The sequence below is a fragment of the Sarcophilus harrisii genome, chromosome 2 (assembly GCF_902635505.1).
Source record: "Sarcophilus harrisii chromosome 2, mSarHar1.11, whole genome shotgun sequence".
Lineage (NCBI taxonomy): Eukaryota > Metazoa > Chordata > Mammalia > Dasyuromorphia > Dasyuridae > Sarcophilus > Sarcophilus harrisii.
Window position 1 is genome coordinate 404693650 of NC_045427.1, and position 26650 is coordinate 404720299.

A 26650-nucleotide genomic window follows, 5' to 3' on the forward strand; every position below is an offset into this window, starting at 1 on the left:
CTGGATTAGATTTCTGTGATTAGAATGTAACCCTGAACTTCTCCCCAAAATGGGAGAAAAGGCCAGGCTGGAAGGAAGGGGGTGGTGGCCGGAGGCTTCTGCATTCAGGCTATTTAATCTTGTATTTTGCAGTTTTTACTTTACACTTCTTTTACTGAGAAACACCTTGTCAGATAGAAGATGCCCTTTTTTAAGAGATCTTAATAAACCCCTTTTTGCTTTTCTTACTCTGAGAGTCTCAGTTTCTTTTTGTGGTAACTACTGTCCCACACATATCCCAATGATGATAAGAGTCTTTACATGGAATATTTTCCCATATAAGAATTTAGAGTTTGACTTTGTTAAATCCCTTGTGATTTCCTACTTATGTTTATATTTTTATGCTTTTGAGTATTGTGTTTGAATGTAAAATTTTTTTTATTAAGATTTTGTTTTTTCATCAGGAATGCTTAAAAGTACTCTCTTTCATTAAATTTCCATTTCCCCCTGAAGGATTACACTTAGCTTTTCTAGAAAGGTTATTATAAGTTATAATTCTAGCTCTTGTGCTTCTGGAATATCATATTCCAAGCTTTCTCTCTGCCCTCCCCCCTCCCCCCCCCCCCTTACTTCTCTATAATAGTAATGGCTAAATAGTGCAATCTGCCTGACTTCATAGTATTTGAATTATTGTTTTCTGGCCATTTGAAATATTTTCTCCTTGATCTGGGAGCTCTGGATTTTGAATATAATATTCCTGGTAGTTTTCATTTGGGATTTTGTTTAGGAAGTAACTGGTAGATTGTTTGTCATCTACTTTGTCATCCAGTTCTAAGATGCCTGGGTAATTTTCCTTTATAATTTCTTTAAATATGATGCCTGTGCTTTTTTTTTTTTAATGTAGCTTTCGGGTATTCCTACAAATATTAAATTATTTTTTCTTGATCTGTTTTTCAAGTCAATTGTTCTTACTATGAGAAATTTCATATAAATAAATAACTTCATTGATTAATTTTTTCAATTAATAAAAATTTACTTTCTCCCATTTCCACTCCCTGTCTCCCCCCAAAAGAGAAGAAAAACACTTGAAATAAATATGCATAGTCAAACAAAACAAATAATTGCATTGGACATACCCTAAATTATATAATATGGCTTTTTTTGGGGGCATGGTTTGTGCTACTGCTGTTTCTATTTCTAAAAGGAAATTTTACTAGAAATTTGCTAGTCATATTATGTATAGAGATTTGAATGCAAATATTTGAGTCAGTGCTCTCTACCATTTCAGAGATATAGAAATTGAACTCCAGGGCTTCGAACTCCAAAGCTAGCACCCCTTCCACTGTAACATGTATTATTCTCTCTGCAAACTCTTCCTCTGTGTTATCTCCTCTGATAGCTTCCAGTAACATCTCTACTGAAATGACTCCCAAATCTCTTAATGCCTGACCTTTCTTAAGTTCCAAATTTATAAGTAGACCTTAGTTTCCTCATTTGTAAAATTAAAGGGTTGGACTAAATGACTTCTAAAATTTCTAGCTACTTGGTCAACATCTATACCTATGTTATCTTATCAGCCCCACAAACAGGATCAGAAATACATATGGCCAAAAACTCTTCAGGTAGTTGCATGATGAGCTCAGTTGTCAAAATGGGTTAAAAGAATGTGAGATAGTCAAGCTAGCTGGTTTGAGCAATCTTTTTGGTTTTTGTTTTTTTGTGACTGGTCTTTCTATCTTACCCAGACTGGAAGTGAAGCAGACACTCACAGGCCAATTCCCATTGCTGATCAGTAGGGAAGTTTAGACCTGCTTTATTGAACAAGGCCAGTGTACCATTCTCCTTTCAGTCCCCCAGCTCCTACCTCTTGACTCATACCTGATTAGCATTAGTCCAATGGCAGCTCAGAATTCCCAAACTCAATCAACTATCCACTAACCTCTGCCTCCCAACAGTCAAATTACAGATGTGTGAACTGCCACATCCAAGCTAAATCTGCTCAGATTCTTAAATACTCTTACTTATTAAATATTCCTCAGGCTTCAACTCTCCTATTTAAGAGGGTCCTCTGAAGCTACTAATTCATACTTTCCTTGTGTCTAAGGCTATTGAAAATTCCTATCTCATGATATTGTCTAAATGTACTATATGAGAGAATCAATGAATCTTTTATTCTTACCATCTAGGACAAAAAGCCTGCTTTGATCAAAAATATCACAATAACTACAGTCGCCCCCCTACTTCATCCAAGTAGTAGGAACATCACCAACAACAAAAATGATGATGATGATAATAATAGCAATAAAATGATAATGCTGATCCTTAGCAATTTAAGAATATTTTAATAGATGCTGCCATAGGAAGCACTCATAATCTCCACTTACTGAATAAAAAAAGCTTGAAAAACATGAGACCCAGGAAAATAAAACATAGGAATATGATATTGAGATGATATGTCCTGTATGCTAGTGTATGCTACTGAAATTCTTTGAAAGGACTTTAAATTAACCTCTGGAAGATGAGCTAACAATTCAAAACTTGTATCCAATTAACACAAAGAAATTATTTCATCCATAGATAATAATCTATAGAATATTAAACATAAAATAATAATAATAGGATATATCCCCCAGGACTATTTTAATTCAAACACTATTGAAAAAAATAATTAGATGATCATAAAACTAACATTTATATTTCAAGGTTTCCTACTCTGGCTTTCATTTCCAACTCACCCTCACCAGAAATTCAGATTCTGCTTCCTAAACCACTTTTGGGTCTAATAGGTGAGCTTTCTTTATCTTGCCAAGATCAGTTCTATGCCACCAGCTCCAAAGCATGCAGAAATGTGCCTAACATCTTTTTATCCACTCCTAATTCCAGCTCCCTTTTATGTATTTTTTCCATCCATCCATCCATCCATCCATCAATAAACATTTGTTGGACACCTACTATGTGCTAGACACTGTGGTAACAACTTGGGGTACAAAGAAATATAAAAGACAGTTTCTGTCCTTAAGTCCTTCTGTCCTTAAATTCTGTCTGAATTTAACAATCCAGAAAGGGGTGAAAACATGCAAAGAACTATATATAAATAAATAATGTAGAGCGTAAATTAGAAATAATCATCAAAGGGAAAGTACTAGAACTTGGCGAGATTAGGAAAAGTTTCTTACATAGAAGGTGGAATTTTAATTGGAGCTTAAAGGAAGCCAGGGCACCCAGGAGACAGATAATCTTGCATATCCCTAAATATTGGCCAGAAACATCCTAAATAAGGGTGATTAATTAAATAAAAAAAAAATAATACTGTCATAAAATGTCAGAGCTGAGAAAGAGCTTAGGATCACCTAATTCAGTGCCCTAATTTTATAGAACAGAAAACAAGAGTCCAAATTGAGAAAGGCACTCATATAGGTAGAAAAGGATTTAGAAATGGATGTCTATTTAAGAGTTCACTTAATCTAAGCTCATTTTAAGTGATGCCTTTCCTTTTTTAGGGGTGATAGTGTATCTAGTGCTTAGAATCAGAAGACTTGGGTACACCTAATTCAGTGCCCTAATTTTATAGAACAGAAAACAAGAGTCCAAATTGAGAAAGGCACTCATATAGGTAGAAAAGGATTTAGAAATGGATGTCTATTTAAAGAGTTCACTCAATCTAAGCTCATTTTAAGTGATGCCTTTCCTTTTTTAGGGGCGATAGTGTATCTAGTGCTTAGAATCAGAAGACTTGGGTACACCTAATTCAGTGCCCTAATTTTATAGAACAGAAAACAAGAGTCCAAATTGAGAAAGGCACTCATATAGGTAGAAAAGGATTTAGAAATGGATGTCTATTTAAGAGTTCACTCAATCTAAGCTCATTTTAAGTGATGCCTTTCCTTTTTTAGGGGTGATAGTGTATCTAGTGCTTAGAATCAGAAGACTTGGGTACACCTAATTCAGTGCCCTAATTTTATAGAACAGAAAACAAGAGTCCAAATTGAGAAAGGCACTCATATAGGTAGAAAAGGATTTAGAAATGGATGTCTATTTAAGAGTTCACTCAATCTAAGCTCATTTTAAGTGATGCCTTTCCTTTTTTAGGGGCGATAGTGTATCTAGTGCTTAGAATCAGAAGACTTGGGTACACCTAATTCAGTGCCCTAATTTTATAGAACAGAAAACAAGAGTCCAAATTGAGAAAGGCACTCATATAGGTAGAAAAGGATTTAGAAATGGATGTCTATTTAAGAGTTCACTCAATCTAAGCTCATTTTAAGTGATGCCTTTCCTTTTTTAGGGGCGATAGTGTATCTAGTGCTTAGAATCAGAAGACTTGGGTACACCTAATTCAGTGCCCTAATTTTATAGAACAGAAAACAAGAGTCCAAATTGAAAGGCACTCATATAGGTAGAAAAGGATTTAGAAATGGATGTCTATTTAAGAGTTCACTCAATCTAAGCTCATTTTAAGTGATGCCTTTCCTTTTTTAGGGGCGATAGTGTATCTAGTGCTTAGAATCAGAAGACTTGGGCACAAATACCACCTTGGTTATTTATTAGTAACTAATGGGCCAGTTACTCAGTAATATTAGTAAAGTATCTAGGTGTAATGCAGAAGAAACTGAGCAAGATGGAGATTAGAGACCAATTCAATAGTTTATTAAATGGAGAGAGATACTGGGGCCAGTGCGTCCACGTTGATCCCAGGGCTAGAAGAGACTGCCGTCTCAGAGTCTAGCCCGAGCATGGGGCAGCGAGCTTTTTATGGAGTAACAAGGACTTAATGGGGGTGCTAGGCGGGGATAACCTAATGGAGAGAGGCTATTGATATTCTAATGACATCTCAAATGGATAAACCTTTCTCTGGTCAAACATTAAGGAGCGTCTATAAAACCTTCATCTCAAACATGGAGAGGCAAATTATATCCTAAGGCAGAATAAGGAAACAGGACAATTGGAGGAGCTGCGTCACGTGACATTAAGAGGGAACTTTGGCAGAACAATTAGCAGCGCACTCCTGGCTCGTTCCTGAATAAATGAGAATTTTCAGCCAAAGAGCTGGTGAACAGAACTAACACAATTTGACTCCTCTGATCCCCGATAACTGCACCCAGATCAGAGTCTGTTTTTGACGCGGAAAGGCTGATTCCACATACCAACATGGTAATTATAACTCTGCAAGACAGTGGGGAGCGGCGCGGCTTACGTGGATAGAAAGGAGCCTCCCGGCGTGAGACACGCTGAGTGATTCGTGGGGCCCCACGTGGGGCACGCACGTCACGCACGCACGTCACGCACGCACGTGACGTGGCGCGCCGAGCCAGAGTTCAAATTCCGCTTCTAGGCAAGTCACTTGCCCTCTGTTTGCCCGTTTTCCTCAAATGTAAAATGGGCACAGTATCGCCTCGCTCCCAGGGATCTGGGGGGATCAAATGAAGTGATTATAAAACACTCAGCACGGTGCCTAATGTGTAGTAAGTGCCATCTAAATGTCACTCCTTTATTATAAGCAGTCTGCGCGACAGCGACAGAGCCCTTTCGGAGAAGCAGAGCGGTGATGGGGTTATAGCGCAGAAGTGAATTCGCATCTAACTTCTGACTGCCGCTGTGTGACTCCAGGCAAGAAGCTGAACCTCTCTGGGCTATATGAGAGTTTCCTTCTTCGTGGAAGAAGGGGAATGGAGTCTGTTCCAGGTTTAAATCTATATCCGATGCTTCAGCGAGGTCTCAGGGACGACGGGAAAGCGATTCCTCATGGATAAAATCACTACCAGTACAAGCCACGATGTTAGATTAAAAAAGAGATGGCGAGAAAACGCTACAGCCCGACTCTCAGTGAGGAGACTGCGACACATGCGCAGAAGGCCCACGGCGTCCGAGCCCCATTGCGCTTGCGCGGTCTCTGCGTCCTCTTCCGGCAGCCGAGACTCTCGCGAGAAAGCCGCATCATCCGGGAGCTGAATTCAAATAGACTTGGCGTTGTCCCAACGGTGCTTCTGTGGAGTAGGTTGGTGAGTCCGGAGCTCGGGGTGAAGGAGGGAGCGGACACTCCCCGTCCTAATCGGGAGCGGGGGTGGGGGTGGGGAGACACAGCGATGCGAGGGGTAAAGGTGAGGAGTTGGGAGGAGAGGGCGCGGACGGGCCGTGGAGGGAGGGCTCGGGATGGAGGGGCTTCTAATGAAGAAGCAGCGAGGGTGAGGAGGGGGCGGGACGCTAAGCCGACGGAAACCTCCTTGGCCTTGCAGTTCCATCCCTTCCTTTACACGTACGGAAACGGAGGCTCAGCAGGAGCAACTCGCTCGGGGTAGTGCCGCCGTTATGCAGCGTCACAAGTAGCATTTAAACCCAAGCTTTCCCCTATGCGAGTGGGACGGTGGTGGGGGAAGGATTATGCGCCTAAAGCGGTTTTTTTTTTTTTTTAAAGACTAACTGACCCTATTGGGGTTGGTAAGAATTGCAGCTAGGCGGTGCAACGGATAGTGATGCGGGTCAAAAGTCTGAAAACCCAAGTTAAAACCCTGACTTAAACACCTGGCAAATCACGTAACTCAGTTTCCCCATCTGTAAAATGAGCTAGAGAAGAAAATGGCAACCCCCTCTAGTGTCTTTTTCAGGAAAGACAGGGTCGCAAAGAGTCTAAAACAATAGAAGAAATGTTCTAGCCGACATCAAGACCCCCGCTATTTCTAGGGATATATACGTACTAGATTGAAGCGCACGCTGCTGTGGAGGAACTTCCCACTGGGCAAGGTCGCGCAAGATGTGGGGCTCGGCTGCAAGTCAAGTCAGAAATTTTTTTTTTCTTTTTTTTTTTTTTATTTAATAGCCTTTAATTTACAGGATATATACATGGGTAACTTTACAGCATTAACAATTGCCAAACCTCTTGTTCCAATTCTTCACCTCTTACCCCCCCACCCCCTCCCCTAAATGGCAGGATGACTAGTAGATGTTAAATATATTAAAATATAACTTAGATACACAATAAGTATACATGACCACAACATTATTTTGCTGTACAAAAAGAATCAGACTCTGAATTATTGTACAATTAGCTTGTGAAGGAAATCAAAGATGCAGGTGTGCATAAATATAGGGACTGGGAATTCAATGTAATGGTTTTTAGTCATCTCCCAGAGTTCTTTTTCTGGGTATAGCTAGTTCAGTTCATTACTGCTCCATTAGAAATGATTTGGTTGATCTCGTTGCTGAGGATGGCCTGATCCATCAGGACTGGTCATCATCTAGTATTGTTGTTGAAGTATATAATGATCTCCTGGTCCTGCTCATTTCACTTAGCATCAGTTCGTGTAAGTCTCTCCAGGCCTTTCTGAAATCATCCTGTTGGTCATTTCTTACAGAACAGTAATATTCCATAATTTTCATATACCACAATTTATTCAGCCATTCTCCAACTGATGGGCATCCATTCAGTTACCAGTTTCTGGCCACTACAAAAAGGGCTGCCACAAACATTCGTGCACATACAGGTCCCTTTCCCTTCTTTATAATCTCTTTGGGATATAATCCCAGTAGTAACACTGCTGGATCAAAGGGTATGCACAGTTTGATAACTTTTTGAGCATAGTTCCAAACTACTCTCCAAAATGGTTGGATTCGTTCACAACTCCACCAACAATGCATCAATGTCCCAGTTTTCCCGCATCCCCTCCAACAATCATCATTATTTTTTCCTGTCATCTTAGCCAATCTGACAGGTGTGTAGTGGTATCTTAGAGTTGTCTTAATTTGCATTTCTCTGATTAATAATGACAAGTCAAGTCAGAAATTAACCCTCCCTCTCTATTGATCATTCAACTTGCTTCGCTTTTGTTTTGCCTCTTGGGGACCGAGCAGAACAAGATAGATCTGGAAATGTGTTAAAATATTAGTTCTCGTTCTCTGTCCCTAGTCAAGTTACTTCCCTCCCTGAATTTTAATACTCTCCTCATCCAACTGTTCAATAAAGAATTGGGAGCCACTATTTTATAGGGAGAGAGGGGATTTCTTTTGGGAAAGTTTTAAGTTGAGTTAAACTAAATCTTGAAGCACTCTCTAGAATGCTAAAAACTGAGGTACCATATGAGTCACCCACCTCATGCCTCTTGGGTTCTTTTACATGAAAAGTAGATTTAGAATCCTTAGCATGAGAAGGCAATATGAGTAGTAGATGATACTGAAACCAGATTCAAGTCTGCTTCTGTACTTAGTAACTGAATACAAATAATTTAGCCTTTTTGTCTGTCTTTGTCTTCAACCTATCCCACTTGCCCACTTGTGTTTTTTTTTTTTTTTAATTGAGACTATTGGGATTGACTTGTCCAGGATCACACAACTAGGAAGTGTTAAGTGTCTAAAATCACATTTGAACTCAGGTCCTTCTGACTTCAGGGCTGGTGCTCTATCCACTGCACCACCCAGCTGCTGTCAAATTCTTTTTTTTAAAAGATAATGAATAAAATTTGAAAAGTGAGAGACTCCTGAGTATATGTTAAAAAAAGATTTTAAAAATAAAGATGTAAATTTGATATGATTTTAACTCCAATAAACAAACCGTATCTTTTGAAAATTCAGACTAAGAATAATGCCGCTATTTCCTAAATTGTTTTTTTATTCATACTTTTAATAAAATTATTTTTGGAAGGAGTAAACCTCTAGAGATTGTTTTTAATGAAGTAAACTTACACATATAGAAAGTTAACATTGATATGTTTTGAAACTCCTCTAAGAGCATAAATTTCCTTGAGTTAATAATGTAAACTTTATTCAATTTAAGTTTCAAGCTCTATGTAAATTTGAAAAATTTTTGATTCTCATTATTTTCTTATTTTAATGAAGGTTATAATTTTTTTTTTTTTTGGCTGAGGCAATTGAGATTAAGTGACTTAACACCTTAAGTGTTAGATTAAGTGATTTAAGACACTTAACACCTCCTAGCTGTGTGACTCTGGGCAAGTCACTTATCTCAATTGCCTCAGCCAAAAAAAAAAAAAAAATTATAACAGTCATTAAAATAAGGAAATAAGAGAATCAAAAATTTTTCAAATTTACATAGAGCTTGAAACTTAAATTGAATAAAGTTTACATGATTAACTCAAGGAAATTTATGCTCTTAGGAGTTTCAAAACATATCAATGTTAACTGTCTGAGACCAGATTTGAACTCATGGGTCCTCCTGATTTCAGGGCCGATGCTCTATCCACTGTACTACCTAGCTGCCCCAAAGTTATAATTTCTAGTCTTCTTTTCTTGTTAAATTTTATACCACTACTAAGTTCATTCAACTAATTTTATGCTTGTATTTTGAGTCAAATTACAATCAATAAAAATTAATTTTTTGATAGAGGAAATGAATTTGATTTCTAAGGATTCAGGAAATTATTCAGTTTTCACATGGAAACCAAAATTTCACATTACCATTATTTTAATATTTCATTAAATTCTGTATGACCTCTAACTTTTTGGTTTTATTTTTTTCTAATAGACTGAAAGCAGAGAAATAAAATGGAGTCTGAGTTGGTTTTGAATCTTCGTCGTCAGCTCAAAGAGGCTGAAGAAGAGCGAATGAAAGCAGCACAGTATGGTTTACTGCTCTTGGAGAGCCAAAATGAGTTGCAGAACCAATTGGATAAAATGAGAAGTGAAATAATGAGCACAACAGAGGTAGGATTGTTTATTTGGATTAGACTGCCTGCCATTGAGGTCTCTTCCAACTGAAATTCTATGATTTATAAGGAAGATTTTTTATTTCCTAGTAGTGCAATTGGTTGTTGGCTTTTCCTTTTTAATATTGATAAAGTCATAGAAAGGAGATCTGAATCTTTATAAGATCACTCCACTTAGGAAAACTCAGAGACAGAAAGGCCAGAATTTAAAAATGAGCTTTGAAAAGTACCCACACTTAGATAAGAAAAGGGAATCAGATTTAGAGGTTTTTTACGTGTGTAGTTTGGTTTCTTACATTACAAAATTCAATTTGGTTAAATTATTTTCAGATAGTGCTGTTTAAATAACCCTAAATAGCATTTTATTGATCTCTCTTTCTCTCAAGAGAGAGGAGAGATAATTTTTTTTTTTTTTTTTTTTTTTTTAGAGGAGAGAAATCACCTTTATATCCCTGTCATTTGAGAAAGTCATCTAGGCATATAGGAGAGATGGCATACAAGTGAAGAAGTGAAATGGAAACTAAGACAAGATCTTTCTCCTGCCTATTATGAAATCTGTAATGTCAAAAACAGTTGTTAAATCCTTGTCTTCATGACTGAGAGTGACTCTCCAAGTCATACTGTTTCTCAGTCTCTAGCCCAATCCTTTGACCTTGTCTCACGTTTTGAATGCCTTAGTAAATTAGGACATTAAGACAGCAGGACAGTATACTCAGTGACTGCTGAGGGCCTTTAAAACTCTAACTCTTAATTCCTCACTTATATAAATCAAATTTGATAGATTTAAAATGAAATTTGTTTGCATTTTCAGGTCTCAATTGCCTGTTTTTATTGTATTTCCTACTTGAATTTGTAATGCAACTGTCTGTTAGTCACTGACTTTATTTTTTTCTTGATTTTGTTTTCTAAAACACTTTTGTTTTCATATTTTCTATTTTTAGTATCATTAATCTTATCTAGGTTCTCAAAGACTTTATTCATTACCTTGTATGAAAACTGACATCTTCTATACAGCTTTACAACTTATACAACAATTAGCAAACATTACATTGCTTTTTTAAAACAACTTTCTGAGATAAATAGTGTAAATATCATTTTTAGCCCACAGATGAGGAAATTGAAGTATAACAAAGTAAAATGATTTGTAGCCAAGCCAGAATTTGATTTCTTATTTCTATTGCACAAAACTGCATTCTAAATGATTTTGCATTTGCAGAACAAATTGCAAATTGTAGAACAGATGAGAAATATTTATGTGATAACTTAAATTTTACTATGTTTGTATTGTAATTGACTCTTTCCATAGAATTATGAACAAGAAAAATTTACTCTTCAGAGAGAAGTTGAACTTAAAAATCGAATGTTGGAAAGTTTGAATTCTGAATGTGATGCCATTAGACAGCAGCAAAAATTGCAGTTGGAAAAATTGGAAGAACAGCTATCAAGAAGCCATGGACAGGAAGTGAATGAACTTAAAAACAAGGTTTCGGGTGCCTTTTTTTTTTTTCAAACTTTTATTTTTATCTTGTTATATAAAATTTATTTCCAAGTTTATCCCTCTCTTTTCTAATTTGCATCCAGCCATGTGTTCCTTATAACAAGAATAGAGAAAGGAAAAAAAAAGCTCCTCAGCAAAACTAATGAACACACCAACTGACTGTGACAGTTTATGCAATGCTCCACACCTATTGTCCTATACCTCTGTGCAAAGAAGGAAGGGAGGTACAAGAGGTACATTCTGTCATCCTTGTCTGGAGGCCACCTTTAGTCATTATATTTAAATAGTGTTCAGTTTCATTTTCTTGATTTTTTTCCATTTTTGTTGAAGTTCCTGTGTATGTTATTTTCCTGTTTCTGACTTCACACTGCATCAGGTCATATGTTTTAAGACTTCCCTGAACTTTTCATATTCATTGTTTTTTATGGTGCAATAATATCCCATTATTCATGTGCTATAATTTGTTTTGCCATTCTCCAATTAAAGGACATCTACATTGCTTACAGTTTTTTGTTACCATAAAAAGTGCTGCTTGTGCATAGTGTGTATATGTCTTTTTAGTTGTGGACCTTTCACGATGTTTTTATTACTTTTTAACATAATTTCAGAATGTTTTTGAAATTTTCCAGAATGGCTGGACTAATTAATTTGCAACTCTACTATCAGTATGCTAGTGTATCTGTCTTTCCATCCCTCATTTAACATTGACTTCTTTCCATTTTTTATCATTTCAAATTTGCTGGGTGTGAGATGAAGTCTTAGGAATTGTTTTTATCTGTATTTCTCATTTAGTCATTTGGGGCACTCTTTCACATGATTTTTAGTTTTTGACATTTTTCTTTTGAAAACTCTAGGTTTCCTTTGACTAATTGTCTCCTAGGGAATGTTCACTGTGTATCTTATATATCAGACCCTTATCTGGAGATCTGATTTTTTTTTTAAAACAAACAAACAAACAAAAAGCTTTGTTTATATATTGTTTGAAGCAAGTAATAATAAAGCTATAAAGAAGCATATGTCTTTTAACATAATATAACAAACACTTTTTCTCTTGGGAGAAAATCATCAAATGATGAGTGTTTGATTCACTAAACCATTCGCCAGGCTATCCTTCTGCCCTGCTTTGAAGAAGGAATCTATAGTTATTCTGGGAAGGAGTTTAGCCAGATTGTTACTAAACTGTGCATGTTCTTATATCCAGGGAATAACTCTACTAGGCTGTACCCCAAAGACATCAAATTAATAGAATAAGGACCTATGTGTAAAATATTTATATTTATAGAAAGTCTTTTGTAGTGTTAAAGAACAGTATACAAAAGGAATACCTCACAGTTGGGGAGTGGCTGCATAAATTATGGCATATAAATATGATGGAATAACGGGGACAGTTTCAGAGAATCTGGGAAGACTAGTATGAACTGGTACAGAATGAAAGGAGAAAATTTTATTTGATAATATTATAAAGACAAACTACTTTGAAAGACTTGTGAACTTTTATTAACTCATTGGCCAAACATGATTCCAGAAGACTCATAATGGAGCATGCTACCTCCCTCCTGACAGAAATGGTGGACTCAGGGTATAGTATAAGACAAGTTTTTTTTTTTTTTTTTTTTTTTTTGGGGGGGGGGGGCATGTCAATATAGGAATTTGTTTAGCTTGACTTTGCATATTTGAATCAAAAAGTTCCCCACCCCCAAATAGGGAGAAAGATAGGAGTGAGAAAATAGCTGAAAAGAAAATTTTAAGATGTTAAAAAGTCCAGTACATTCTGTTTACTAAAGTTTGAAATTGTGTGATATATTTTAGAAGGATTTCATTCCAAAATTATTACATTAACTTTTAGTTATCTATATATACTTTCCCCAACTAGAAATTTTCACAATTAACTATAATGACTTGGTTATTTTTTATATCAATTGAACATTTTTTTTTAAGCTGGAAAAGTTGAAAGCTGAATTAGATGAAGCTCGACTAAGTGAAAAACAATTGAAACACAAAGTAGAACATCAGAAGGAAATATTGTCTGCTAAATCAGAGGAATTGCGGATAATGTCTGAGCGTGTACATGAAACCATGTCTTCAGAAATGCTGAGTCTTCAGATTGAGATAACTGAGTTGGAAAGTGTGAAGGTATGAATTTATAGTTTACACATTTCCTAATTCTTTGTTTGAGTTATCTTTTATAGTATGATAATTCTTTTCTGTCTCTTAAAGTAATTGAGCTAACTTTCAAGATGAAATGGTTATTGATCTTTTATTAATCTTTTTAGAAAATACTATATCATCTTTTTGGAGATCTAGGGCATATTTTAATTTTAAGTCTAATGGGACACTTATATTATAGTGGCTAGTATTTCATGAAACAGAATTATTTAATACTGGTAGATGATGAATATTATGACAAAGATTGGAACCATATTTCAAGTCTAAAATGGTGTTGAAATTGAAAATTGTTATGCATAAAGTTTTCGTCCCTATAATCCTACCCTATGATTTACCAGCAGGAAACCTAAATTTTCAGGAAGACAAAATGCATAAAATGTCTGAGTTAACTCATCAACACATGTGCAAGATTTATGTAACTGCAGCTATAAAATACTTTGCAGAAATAAAGAGAGACTTCTGTAATTGGAGAGAGATTCATGCTCATGAGTGGGGCTGTGCCAATCTTAAAATGACTTTACCACTTAAATTAACTTGTAGAACTAGAAAAAATAAAATTCATTTAAAATAGAAGGTCTAAAATCTCAAGTGCAATAATGAGAAAAAGCATAAGTAAAGTATAAAGGAGGGAAAACTTGACCTGGCCTCAAATTGTATTATAAATTAGCTATCAGAAATACTTGGTACAGCTGTTGGGGGAAACTTGAAAGCAATTTGGCAGACATTAAGTTTAGACCAATATCTTATACTAAAATGAATATATAAACTAGCAAAAATAAATAATATCAAATAGCTTTTACACCTTTGCACAAGGTGAGAATTCTTTTTTTTAATTCTCTTAAATTTTTTAAAATTTTATTGTGCTTGCATTTTTATATCACTTTAATTTTTGAACTGATATTTTCCCCTTTACTCCTCAATAAACCATTCCTTATTTAAAAAAAAAAAAGAAGAAGAAGAAGAAGAAAGTAAACACTCCAGAACAAACCACATCAGCCAGATTTGATATATTCCACACATCTAAACTAGGGGGAGGATTCTTAAATGAGAGGAGAGGCAATTATAAAAAGTAAATCATTCACATAAAATTAAACGATTTGTGTAAATCATTTGCAAAGACAGAAGAAAAGTATGAGGGAAAATGTGAACAAATAGTTTTAATAGAATAATTTATATATATATATATATATATATATATATATATATATACATATATGTTTTTTATTTATAAAGCTTTTTATTTTCAAAACATGAATAGTTTTCAACATTTATCCTTGCAAGACCTTATGTTCCAAATTTTTCTCTCTCCCTTCCCATTGTAATCTTCTTGTTGCTGTGTAGAATGTTCTCTTGGTTCTACTTACTTCACTTAGTGTCACTTCATCTAAGTTTCTTCAGGCCTTTCAGAAATTATCTTGCAGATCATTTCTTTTGATGACTACCTCCCTCAAACAGTCCTTCCCCTTTAGAGTCCCCTTCCCCTTTTTACCTTTCTCCTAAGTCTTGTGTTTTTCCTTCTATTAGTCTTTCCCTTTCTTTTCCCCTTTCCCTCCTACTTCCCTATAAGGTGAGACAAGTGTCTTTGTGATACCAAATATGTCTGATATTCTCTCTTAGAGCCAAATTTGATGAGAATAAGATTCACACAATGAGCATCCCTCTTCCTTCTTTCCCTCAATTATAATAGGTTTTCTTTGCCTCTTTGTAAAATGTAATTTCCCTTATTTTACCTCCTTTTCCCTTTTTTTCCCAGTATGATCCCCTTTCCACCTGTAGTTACTTTTTCATATTATTATAATAAAATCAAATTATACCCGCATTCTTTAAGTAAATCCATAACGGAAATATAGTTCTCAAGAGTTCTTTGCTTTTTACCTTTTTATGTTTCTCTTGAGTTCTGTTTGGAGATCAAATTGTTTAATTCTGGTCTTTTCATTAGAAATAGGTGAAATTCACCTATATTATTGAATATCCATCTTCTTCCCTGAAAGATAATCCTCATTTTATCTGGATAGCTTATTCTTGGCTGTAATCCAGTTCCTTTGCTTTTTGGAATATCAGATTCCAGGCCCTTCAATCCTTTAAGGCGGAAGCTGCTAGGAACTGGGTAATCCTAGTTGTGGCTCCTGGTTTTTTAAATTGTTTCTGGATGCTTGCAATATCTTTTCCTTGGTAAGATAGTTCTGAAATTTAGCCACGATATAACTTGGGGATTTAATTTTGGGGTCTCTTTTAAGAGGTGATCGGTGGATTCTTTTGATGGCTATTTTACCTTCTGATTCTAAAATATCAGGGCAGTTTTTTTTTTTTTTTTTTTTCTGATTTCCTGTAAGATAATTTCTAGGTGCTTTTTTTCATCATGGCTTTCAGGAAGCCCAATAATCCTTAGATTATCTTTATGTTTTCCAGGTGAGTTGTTTTTCCTAGGAGATATTTCATATTTTCTTCTATTTTTTTGGTTTTTGTTTGATTCTTGAAGTCTTATTGAATCATTTACTCCCACTTGTTCAATTCTAATTTTTAGTGTATTATTTTCTTCAGTTACCTTTTTTAGTTTCTTTTGTAATTGGCCACTTAAATTTTTTTGTTCATTGCATTCTTTTTCCATTTTTTCCATTCCTTATTGCAATGATCTCATTTCATGTCCCCATTTTTTTTCCAACTCTCTTTTAAGGTCCTTCATGCAATTTTTGAAGAAAGCTTTGTGAAATGGGGACCAGTTCATGGGGCTTCTTCTGGAGTTGTTTTAGGAACCTCAGGATTTGAGATCTGTTTTTCTCTCTCCATTAAAACCTGCCTATGGTGAGAGTTCTTTTTTATTTTTCATTCATTTTTTTTAAGGCTTGAGGTTGTTCAATGCAAAGGAGCAACAGCTGCTTTAATTTGCTGTGGGGCAGTTCTGCTGATTGATTTCCAGTGTTGAGTAATGGTGGCTAGGTTCTGATGTTCTTCATGGGTTCAGTGGTTTACAATTTGTCTTTTACAAAAGGCAAATATGCCAAACTACCTTCTTGCAACCAGAACAGAGTGTCCTAAAAGGCTCACAAAAGATTCCCAAGTGTGGGCAAGCTACAACATTCTGACTCTTTGCTTCAGAACTTTCTTGCCCTGGTCTCCCTATGCTGCTGTCTGAGTTCAGCAGATTGTTGTTCCCTGTCCTGTTCTGAAGTTCTTCCAAGTTATTTTCTGCTGGAACTGTGTTGTACTCCAAATATTTGTGGATTCTTTGACTTCAAAACCAGTTTAGAGGCTTAATCTGCTGTTGGTTTGAGAGAAGGTTAGAGGAGGTTACAAAGAGTCATTTCTGCTCTTCACCATCTTAGCTCCCCTGCAGATAGTTTCTTACAGAACAATTATGCCATAGCATTCATATACCGTAACTTATTCAACCATTCTCCAACTGATGAGCATCCACTCAGTTTCCAGTTCTTTCACAAAATAATTGAAAAATATAAATGATTTTGGAAATGTCCTCTAAATCACTCCTGTAAAAGAAATGTAAATTAAAATAGTTGTGAGGTTTTACTTCATACTCAGAAAATCAGGAAAGATGACAAATGCTAGGATAGAATCAAGAGAACCTGGAACACAATTATAATGTGTAAATGAAAGGATCTCTAAATGAAATTTGGACTCGGAGTAACTAAAGAGCAAAGAAATGATACCTCTCAACAATGGGAAAAAGGAAGGAAACGTCTAAAGCTGATATAATTGTATTAAATTTTCATTGTATTAATTGTTTTTGCCTAATCTTTCTTTTTCAGAAGGGAAGGTCCAACCTTAGGGAGGGGAGAAAGGGAACACAGTATTTTGGCTCTGATATATTAATAAAAAAAAAAAACAACAATAAAATTTGAGATTTTTTGTTTTGTTTTATATAAAAAATTTCCCAGAAAAAAAGGCCTTTAGAACTTACCATTGGTTTTCAACTAGGAAATTAACCTGCTTTTGGTCCCATTCTTTATACGTTTTCCTCTTTACCTTTTTAATAGGATCATCTCCCTAGCAATGAAAGGTACCTTCTAGAGATCATTAAGTCTAGCTTGCTTGTTTTATAGATGAGGAAAAAGCTGAGAGAGATTGACCTTTTCAGTGTCACAGAGCTATCTGAAGTACATTTGGAACCCCATGGTATCTGAAGCATATTTGAAGTTGATGTCTTCCTGAATCTGAGCCCATTGCTCTGTCCACTGTGCCTCCTAGCCCCATGAGGTTTTTTTGTTTTTAAAGAAATATTGGAATAACCTGGAGTGACTAACTGAAAAGTTCTTTATAGAAAATAACTTTTTAAATTCATTTTTTTTCCCATTTTGAACAGGCCAGTCTTGAGGAAAGAATGAATGAGCTGCAGTATAGACAAGAACAGCTAGAACTTACTAATAACAACTTACAGCACCAACTAGAATGCCTTCAAGGGGAAAAAGAAGACAGAGAGAAAGAAGTTGTTTCATACTTTAATGCATTAGAGGTATTATATTTTCTTTGATCTCATATCTTTAGCCTTTAGTTGTTTTTTGAATTTAGATATTGTTTAGGTTTTCTTTTTTAATTTAGAAAGCTCGTGTAACTAATCAGGATCTACAAACACAATTGGACCATGCATTGCAGCAGTCGATGGACCCCAACAGTAAAGGAAACTCTTTGTTTGCAGAGGTATTTAAAAATTTGAATAATGAGTTAACTGAACAGAGCATTACATCTTTTCTAACTGAACAGAGCATTACATCTTTTCTACCATTCAAGGAGATATTTAAATTTGATGTTTTCTAGGTGGAAGATCGAAGGGCAGAAATGGAACGACAATTCATCAGTATGAAAGTCAAGTATCAATCTCTTCAAAAACAACATTTATTTAATAGGGAACAGATGCAAAGAATGAAGGTCTGGGGTCATTGTTTTAAAATTTATTTGTAATTGTGCACAGTACTGATACAGAGAAATTAAACAAATTATACTCTGACAAGAAAAAAGACCAAAAACTGCAGGTCATCATATACAAGACATATAATATACCTCTTGCCTTTCATTGTTCCCCCCACCTCCTTATTAAGGAAATCTTCAATTTTTTAATAGGTAGCATTCCAAAGTTTTTACAAGTTTGAAAGTTATATATAGTTGTGGCACTCCTGAAGCCAGTTAACAAAATTACATTTAACCACCGTTCTTCATTTGTAATATGTATAACTCTATTGAAACGGATATGAGAGTATCACTTTAGGAAGCCATGACATATATACTTGGGTGTAACCCTTCCAGTATGATCAAGATAGCAGTAGGAATCTAGTGATAGACATATATATTTGTAGGCATTCATATATGATGTAGCATGCAGGTGTGTACAAGTTTTCTTGGCACTTAAGTGTTCATGATAAATCGAATTGTAGGTGTTATGCTAAAGACTCATGATTAGATGGATGGCAGTAAACAGGTATATAATCTAAAATCGCCTGAGATTCCTTATTCCTACTTTTGTTCAGGGATCTCATGATCCCCACTTGTTGATCAAAGGCCTTTGAAATCTTTCTTCCTTAAAGTGGTACTGGCTCATAGGGCCTGGGGCAGAAGAGGAAGATTAGAAACAGGGAAGATAATAGATAAGAAGTTATAGAGAGACAGTGGACATTCTTACTATCCTAAACCAACCCATCTCATCTCTGGGGTTACTCAAATCTCAGACATATAAATATTTTTTTGATAGAACTTGGTTTCTGTTTGATAGCTTATCCTTTTTTGAAATTTTAAATATTTCTTCAATAATTAGCCTAATTTGCTTTAAAAAAAAAAAAAAGCAAAGTAACACATTTATGTGAAAATATTTTGAATTCTTTTTTATCTCGACCTTTCTGCTTTAAATATAATTTTTGTCTTTTTGACAAAATCAAACAAAATGTTGATGTATACATTTCATATTAAACCACAAATATGTAGGATAACACTGTAATCTAAGCTGATGCAATGCCATTAGAATAACTATATATGTCAGTAAGTACTGTTTATCTGATTTTGATTTCTGGGTTATTTTGTTTAGCTTATGAGACTATTTTCATTTTTTTAGCTACAAATTGCCACACTGCTACAGATGAAAGGATCACAAACAGAATTTGAGCAGCTAGAACGCTTACAGGCTATGTTAGAGCAGAAGAATGGTGAAGTAGAAAATCTTTTAGTGAAGATAAAGCAGTTAGAGAAATTTAAGGTATGTATAATACCTTTTTAATAGCTTCTTGTAGCTATAAAATATTAAACATTTTGATCTTTTAAATATAAAAGTTTAATGCAGAAATTTATTGGCTTTGGAATATTTTCATATGATTTCATAAAGTAATTTGCATTAATTCTATAATAAACTTAATCATCAGATGAAATTCAGTTTTTCATCTAATTTTTTGGAAAAAGGAAAAAATCAAAATTCTTTAAACATATTTCTATCTGATTTTAGAATTAAGTATTGGACATTATTTATTGTATATTTTGTGGTGATTATTATTCCTTTCTTCAGAATTTATATGAAAACATGGAATCCAAGCCCTCTAGTATCTTGTGTACTCCAGAGGATAATTCATATTATATCGATTTACTTCAAATGAAGCTTGAAAACTCAAAGTAAGTATTAGAGGTAGCTAGGATGTAGAGAAATAGTAAATTTTTTATATGTTTTTGTACAGTGTATTTCATTGCATTTTTTTTTCTCATTGACAGCTCATTCATTAAGAATGAAAATTATTAAAAAATGTTTAAAAAAAAAGTAAGCAAAAGTAATATCAAAGTAATGGTTTTATTTCTCTACATTCAATCTTATGTCACAATGAAATATGCTTGAATTTTCATGGATAGGTTATCAAAAACATCTCTGTAAATTATGTTTTCCAAAGAGTAAAATCACTTCATTTTAAATTTCAGTTCATATAGTAAAAATAGACATGACATACTGTTATATTGATGATTCCTTTTTTGATTTTAAGCAATGTTTCTACTGAGAAATTTTCATAGGTTTTTATTTTATTTTATTTCTAATGATTACTTTATTAAGTATTCTGTAGGAAAGTAACAGCTGGTTTTAATGAGGAGTTAAAGAAAAGTTAATTTTTTTAAAAGACATAATTTGATGCAGTGTGATATTTATATTAAAACATCAGATGCATTTCTTGAAAACATTGACTTGTTTTAACAGTCATTAATCTTTTTTTTCTCAATAGCAAAGAGATTGAAAAGATTAGAGATGAGCTATCCTTACAGCGGATGAAGGCATTATATGAGAGCCAGCGGGTTTTGGAGGTAGAGAGAAAACTTTTTACAAATGAAAGGCATCTCCAGCTTTTCCAAAGTGAAAATATGAACTTGAGAGTTAAACTAGATGAGCTGAAAATGAAATATGAACCTGAAGGTATGTAAGTCATAATTTAAATGAAAATATATATGGAGTAGATTTGAAATCCTGACTTGGAGTGATAGATAGCCCTACTAATGACTGAATATTTTTACATAAATTAGATTGCATACAGTTGATAAAATTTTGTAGAGACTGTGATTAGAAAGTACTGCTTTTAATGTCTTTACATTATTTTGTTTCTTTTAATATAGTGTCCCTATTTGGTTATACTTTTTAAGTTTATTTAAGAATAAGCACTTTTCATTACATCAAAGATTTAGATGTTTTATTTGAATTTTTTGATGATGAATTTATGGTATAGTAGTATGTAGTATTTAAAAAAAAAATCTTTACACCTAAAAAATTTGGGAATAATTCTAGTTCTCTAAATCTTTGAATTATATTTGGATTTTTCTAAAGATTTTTATTTTCAAAAAACATTCTCCTTTAAAAAGCCATAGCTTCTTTGTTCTGCCTGTAACTTCAACAGGCAGCTTACCAGGTATACTGGTAGTGTGCTTTAAGATCTCTTGACATTGTGTGACATATTGTGTGACCCTGTGACATATATTTTTATTATCTTTCACTTTCACTCTGTGAGTGATCTTCCTCTTTTTTCAGCCATACATATCTCCAATACCTTTTTTTCTATTTTGTACAATTCTTCACTGGTAAATCTGATCTTTTCATGCCTATCATGCATACATTTTTTCCCTCCCTTTTGACATCCTTCAGTTTTAATTATTTGAAGATGTAGTATTCCTTGACTGGTAGCTAGGTTTTCTAAAGTTATCTAATATTGCAATTTTTTAAAAACTTAGCTTAATAGTAGTTTTTTAATAAACATACATTGACAGAATATTTTTTTTTTAAAAGCACATTTTTGGCATCTGGCATTTTTAAAAGTTTATCACTTTAACCTGTCTGAAATATTGTTCTTCTCAGAGCCAGTTGAAATACCTATACATAAAAGAAAGCGGGAGAAGTTGCCTCTGGATGTACCTCTTTGTAAAGATGAGGTTACTACTAGCACTGCCCTAGAAAACTCTTCTAATATAACCTCTAACAATGAGTCCTCTGCAAGTAATATAGGAGGAGAAAGTCAGATCCCATCAGAAAATTCTGGGAATTCAGCTATGACTCTCCCTCTCTCCCAAACTCCACCTGTGGATCAGCAACCTCTGAAGGAAAAGAAGTGTGTAAAAATCATTGGCATTCCTTCCAGTTCAGAAGTTTTACATGAAAAAAGTGACAACACCAATAATTCTTCCAGGTCAGTGGCCTCTCTAGTGTCTCCTCAAGGCAGTGGGCAGGCACCTTCATCTGTTCTCTTTCGCTGCATGACCTGTGCTCTCCGTTTCTTTATCTGTTTTCTTAGTGTTGCATGCAATGTGATCCTTCAGCTTCACCTGCTTCCCTTCAACTTTTCCAAAACTCTAAAAAAGACTAAAATGATCTCAGATAGAAAGGACTCATGAACAGTGGAGCGCTCTATTCTCATAAATTTAAAATTGCTTTTTTCATGTGATAAGATTATTTTGTTTTTGAAATAGAAACATCACAATAAATGTACTAAACATATTCTTTGAATGAATATACTACATTTTCTAGTTTGGTGGTGGTCATGAGGGGAAATTTCATCTGTCTTCTTTCTCAAAGAGCATGTCCTAAGAAACTTCATCAGGGAGAAAATTGTTTTAACCCTTAATTTGAGCCTGAATAAATTGTCAGTTTTTGAAGCTTTAAGAGCCTTCAAGAATATGCTTTGATAAATATATATTCTGATTCTACTATTTTAGTTTTATCATTTAAGTTTGTCCCTGTGATGTCTCCTCCATGTGATTAAATGTGGGTGTTACAAAGGTAATAAGACATTTTTGTGAAGATGTTTTGCTAAGGGACTAGTTACCTTGAAAGGCAAAAAAAAACATTGAGTTTGAATAAAGGAGTTTTCTGGGAAAAAGTGAGTAAGAACAGGTTAGTGGAAGGGGGTTGATAACACAAAATAATAAGCTAAGGAAATTTGGTTAATTGAGTCTGTGTCTTTAGAGAAGAATAAAAATGTCAAAATAGTGGAAAGGAACTGTGTCCAATAGAGTCATTGACTTAAATAGTCCTATCTGTGGTGTGAAATTAAATTATGAATTGCTACAGTCTGATTAAGGCTGGACTAAGGTATAACCCAGAAGAAAAAAGAAAGGCATAATTGAAGGAAATTGAGAGGGGAAGAAGGGATTATGGATGGAGAAGAGAAGGGAGAAAAGAAATATAATAAAGAGGAAATGGTAGAATTGACTTTGGTGCTACAGGGTTGCCTATTCAAGAGTTTTAAAGTACTGCTATCCTAAGAGAGTGGGGAAAACAAAGAGAAAGTTAATTTACAAAAGTGAAATATACTCTAGTTTGTAATAAGGGCTACTTTAATATATTTAGTCTTAATCTTTTAATCAGCAAACAATACTTATTTCAATGTAGAGGAGGATAGATCCAAATACTGTAGGAAAGTAAAGATGAAAATTATGCTCTTTGGCTTCAATAAAAACATCTAAGGTTATTTATTTTGCCTGTAAAAATAGTTTAAATGTTAGAAGATAGAAAATTAATAGGATGTGAATTTAGCAATTTTAAAACACATGACCAATTCTTCATTCTGCAACTGTGTAATCTCAGTGTTATTACTTTTATATTAGGTTATCTCTTATTACAGCATTTACAAGATGAAGTATTCTAATATTAATTCCTCTCTCTGAATGTTTCACTGAGCGTGTACAAGTTGCTTTACTGGCAGTATTACATGTAGAGTACATAATATGTAACTTTGACAATTTCAAAGCCAGAAGTAATTTTAAGAAACGGTATCTGAAGTTTTATGTTCCAGATATTGCTAAAATTAAGTCATCAAATTATGTTTAACTTTTTTGTCTGTGCATCATTGTATAAGGATGCTTGATTTCTGTATGTTTATGTGGGGTCTCAAGAATTGAATAATGCAATTTTTGCTTCTTTTTATTATTGCTTTTTGTCAGTCCTTTATGAGTTTGGAAAGTTTATTTAGGCAAATAGCTACTTAATGTTAGAAGGGCTGCATGTTGATGTAGCACACTTGAATATTTTACAAGTTCACAAAAAATCCCCCCAATAATTATCTTGATTTTTTGTTTTTTTTTTTTTAGGCAATTGGGGTCAAGTGATTTGCCCAGGGTCACACAGCTAGGAAGCGTTAAGAGTCTGAGATCAGATTTGAACTCAGGTCTCCCTGACTTCAGGGATGGTGCTCTTTTCACTGCACTAGCTAGTTGCTCCTTTCTCAAGTCTTTTAAAATAATTATGTTTAGCTATATAATTATACTTAAAGTTATAGCAATTTTAATGCATTTGAAATCAAGTTAAATTTGGATTTAATTGATATTTCATTTCTTGCATGCTTGACTCATAAAATTGACAAACTTGCTAAAAAGAATTAATATGGTGCCAATGGTATTCATAATCTACAAATTTTAAAACCCACTAATTATGGCTTTGTGGATGTATAGTGTAATTGCCCAAAGTTTTATGTATGTATTCTCATGCAATTTTTTGGTCATATAGCACAGAGGTTTAAAATTTCTATGTCATTCTTAGCTTTTTTGTTTAGTGATTAGATATCCATAGCATGCTGATTGTGAATATCTTTATACTTTTAACATTTTCCTTTTTTTTTAATTTTGTAAAAAAAAAAATCAAAGTTTTTTTACAGCTTGATTGATAGCTTTGTTCATGGCTGGTAAATTATTGCTACATTTTAATCTATATTCTACTGCCTAATTGTTTTTGTGACCTTGGATAAATCTCTTAACCTATTAGGCTCTCCTTTTTTCATCTGTAGAGTTAGTTGATTGAACTAAATAACTTCTAACAAGGTCCTTTCTAGCTCTCAATCTAAGATGATATGTAAAATAAAGAAACTAGCAACCTTTTAAATGAGAAATATAAATGTGAAAATGTTCCCCTAAATGAAATAATGACTGGACCTTTTTAATGGTCCGAAATAATTTTTTTTTTTTAATGTATGGGGGAATGTTGTCTGAGTCACTATAGTCCTTTACAGTTGAATTTTTGTTTCAAACTTCCTTTTTAATAAGTAATTGGAATTTAGAATGGATGCTTTGCTGCCTGTAGGTTATTAGCTGCTGAATCGAAGCTCCAAACAGAAGCTAACGAAAGGAAAGAAACTGCAAGCAAACCTGAAAGAAAAACTTCTAAAAAACCATATACTACCCTGTATGTGTCTTCCAAACCAACTCAGACACAGTGTCCTCAACAATAAAGTTATTTGCTTAGTAATAATTTTGCAACCTCCCCAAAATTTGTTCAAAAGAGGCTGTTGAACACTGCCTTCCGAGTGTAAGATGATTTCTGATAACTATCAAGTTGTGGATGAAAATATGACTCACTATACCATTACTTCATTTATACTTCTGTGACAAAATAGCCTATAATTACTTTTGGCATGTAGGTTGTTATACTACTAATTCCATAAGTAATAATTCTAGATATCCCAAAAGTTTAGTGATGTTTTAAGGTTAGGTAATTTAAAACTGCACTAAAACTTTGAGACAGTATTTCAAAGACTTTTTGTAATTGTTGTAATTTAAGCTGCCCTAATAACAAAGGATTAATGAATATGCTTATATATTTCCAGTTTTGTGTATTTTTTTATTGAAGTAAAAAGATGCTTCAGGTATATTTGAAAAGAGATAAAGGTTTGTTTTGTTGTTATGAAATTAATGTGGGCAATATGCTGAAATATGGCAACTTTTTTGTTAAAGGAAGTAATTTCCATTTTTGCAATAATTTGGGTTTTAAATTCATAAAGAATATGTATACATTATATTTATCAAATGCATTTCAAATAGGTGCTTTTGAAATCTAAGTATGCTGATATGTGGGGGAATTTTTTATTTCCTTTTTATTTTTTTTTTTTACAGAGTATGGAGTAGGTATTAATGATGCAAAAAAACAAAGCAAGGAATTGTGTTTACCCAATATTATGATTCTGATTTTACTAATTTAAAAATAAACTTAGTAAATTACCAATTCAGTATGCAACTTATTGTGTGTGTGTGTGTGTTTTTGGAAGTCACCCTATTTAGATAAACTACCAACTAAAGTTCACCATATAACAGTGACTACTTTTCTCTTACTTCCAACCTCTGATTGAACAAATGAGAATTGTTGATCTAAGTATATAGAGGATTTGGAGATCAAAGATACTTTGTAATTATCTGAGAAGGTCATTACCTGTCAAAACGGGTCATTTTAATTAATAAATAGTGCCATTATGTGCAAAGCACTATGATAGGGATTAAGGTGGGGTAAAAAAGATAAGGTTAGTTCCTTTCCATAAAGAAATTTAACAAGAATATTATAATTTATGAGGCGAATTAAACTATGTAAATAAGGTAGTATATAAGAGATTCAAAATACTATCAGTGCAGAATTTTGGAGAAATCATTTATAACTGATCTTAGGGTATAGAAGGTTCCTCAACTGGATCACAGAATGAGTTTAGAATGGCTCTCAGAATAGTACCTTTTTAACCAATCTTGCTTCTTAACCTCTTGATGACTCTTGTTCTGGATGATCTCTTTAGGGTTTTCATGACAATACTTGTTGCTCTTCCTGACTTCTTATGAGCCTCCTTTACTGGGCAAGTCCAGTCAATTTAGCAAGAATTTATCTTAAGCCCCTGCTATGTGCCAAGTACAATCTTAAATGCTGATGATATAAAGAAAGAAAAAAAAAGACAAGTTCTGGCCCCAGTGAATTTATAGTTTAATGAAGGAGACAATTTATATAAATCAGGTGGATGGATGGGTGAATGTTATATTACATGCATATGATAAATAAAGAATTCTAGAGGAAAGCCACCAGCATAAAGAGGAAAATTGGAAAAGGTTTCTTGGAGAAGGTGGGATTTTGACTGAGATTTAAAGTCAGGGAAAT

The 26650-nt window shown here is 34.0% G+C and overlaps 1 protein-coding gene across 6 annotated transcripts; it reads left to right on the forward strand.

The window, feature by feature from the left end:
• Window positions 1-5310: 5310 nt before the first annotated feature.
• SPDL1 (spindle apparatus coiled-coil protein 1) lies at window positions 5311-25741 on the forward strand. 6 transcript variants are annotated; one of them, XM_031953644.1, is made up of 12 exons: window positions 5312-5978; window positions 9452-9630; window positions 10939-11115; window positions 13069-13263; window positions 17615-17764; window positions 17851-17949; window positions 18067-18177; window positions 19352-19492; window positions 19796-19899; window positions 20493-20680; window positions 21611-21938; window positions 22044-22619. In XM_031953644.1, the coding sequence occupies exons 2-12, from the start codon at window positions 9472-9474 to the stop codon at window positions 22141-22143; spliced, it is 1752 nt and encodes a 583-aa protein (XP_031809504.1). In that variant the 5' UTR covers window positions 5312-5978; window positions 9452-9471; the 3' UTR covers window positions 22144-22619. The 6 variants fall into 6 exon arrangements, with proteins under 6 accessions (XP_023361986.1, XP_023361994.1, XP_031809504.1 ...); XM_003756810.4 differs by lacking the exon at window positions 22044-22619 and adding an exon at window positions 24824-25741 and having other exon boundaries at window positions 5314-5978; XM_023506218.2 differs by having other exon boundaries at window positions 5311-5978; window positions 21611-22619.
• Window positions 25742-26650: the final 909 nt, after the last annotated feature.

Bases quoted from the DNA above. Each gene is read 5' to 3' on its own strand.
- SPDL1 (XM_023506218.2), top strand. From the start codon at position 9,472: ATGGAGTCTGAGTTGGTTTTGAATCTTCGTCGTCAGCTCAAAGAGGCT. The intron at 18,178-19,351 runs GTCTGGGGTCAT...TCATTTTTTTAG, and splicing joins AACAGATGCAAAGAATGAAG to CTACAAATTGCCACACTGCT. The intron at 19,900-20,492 runs GTAAGTATTAGA...TTTTCTCAATAG, and splicing joins ATGAAGCTTGAAAACTCAAA to CAAAGAGATTGAAAAGATTA.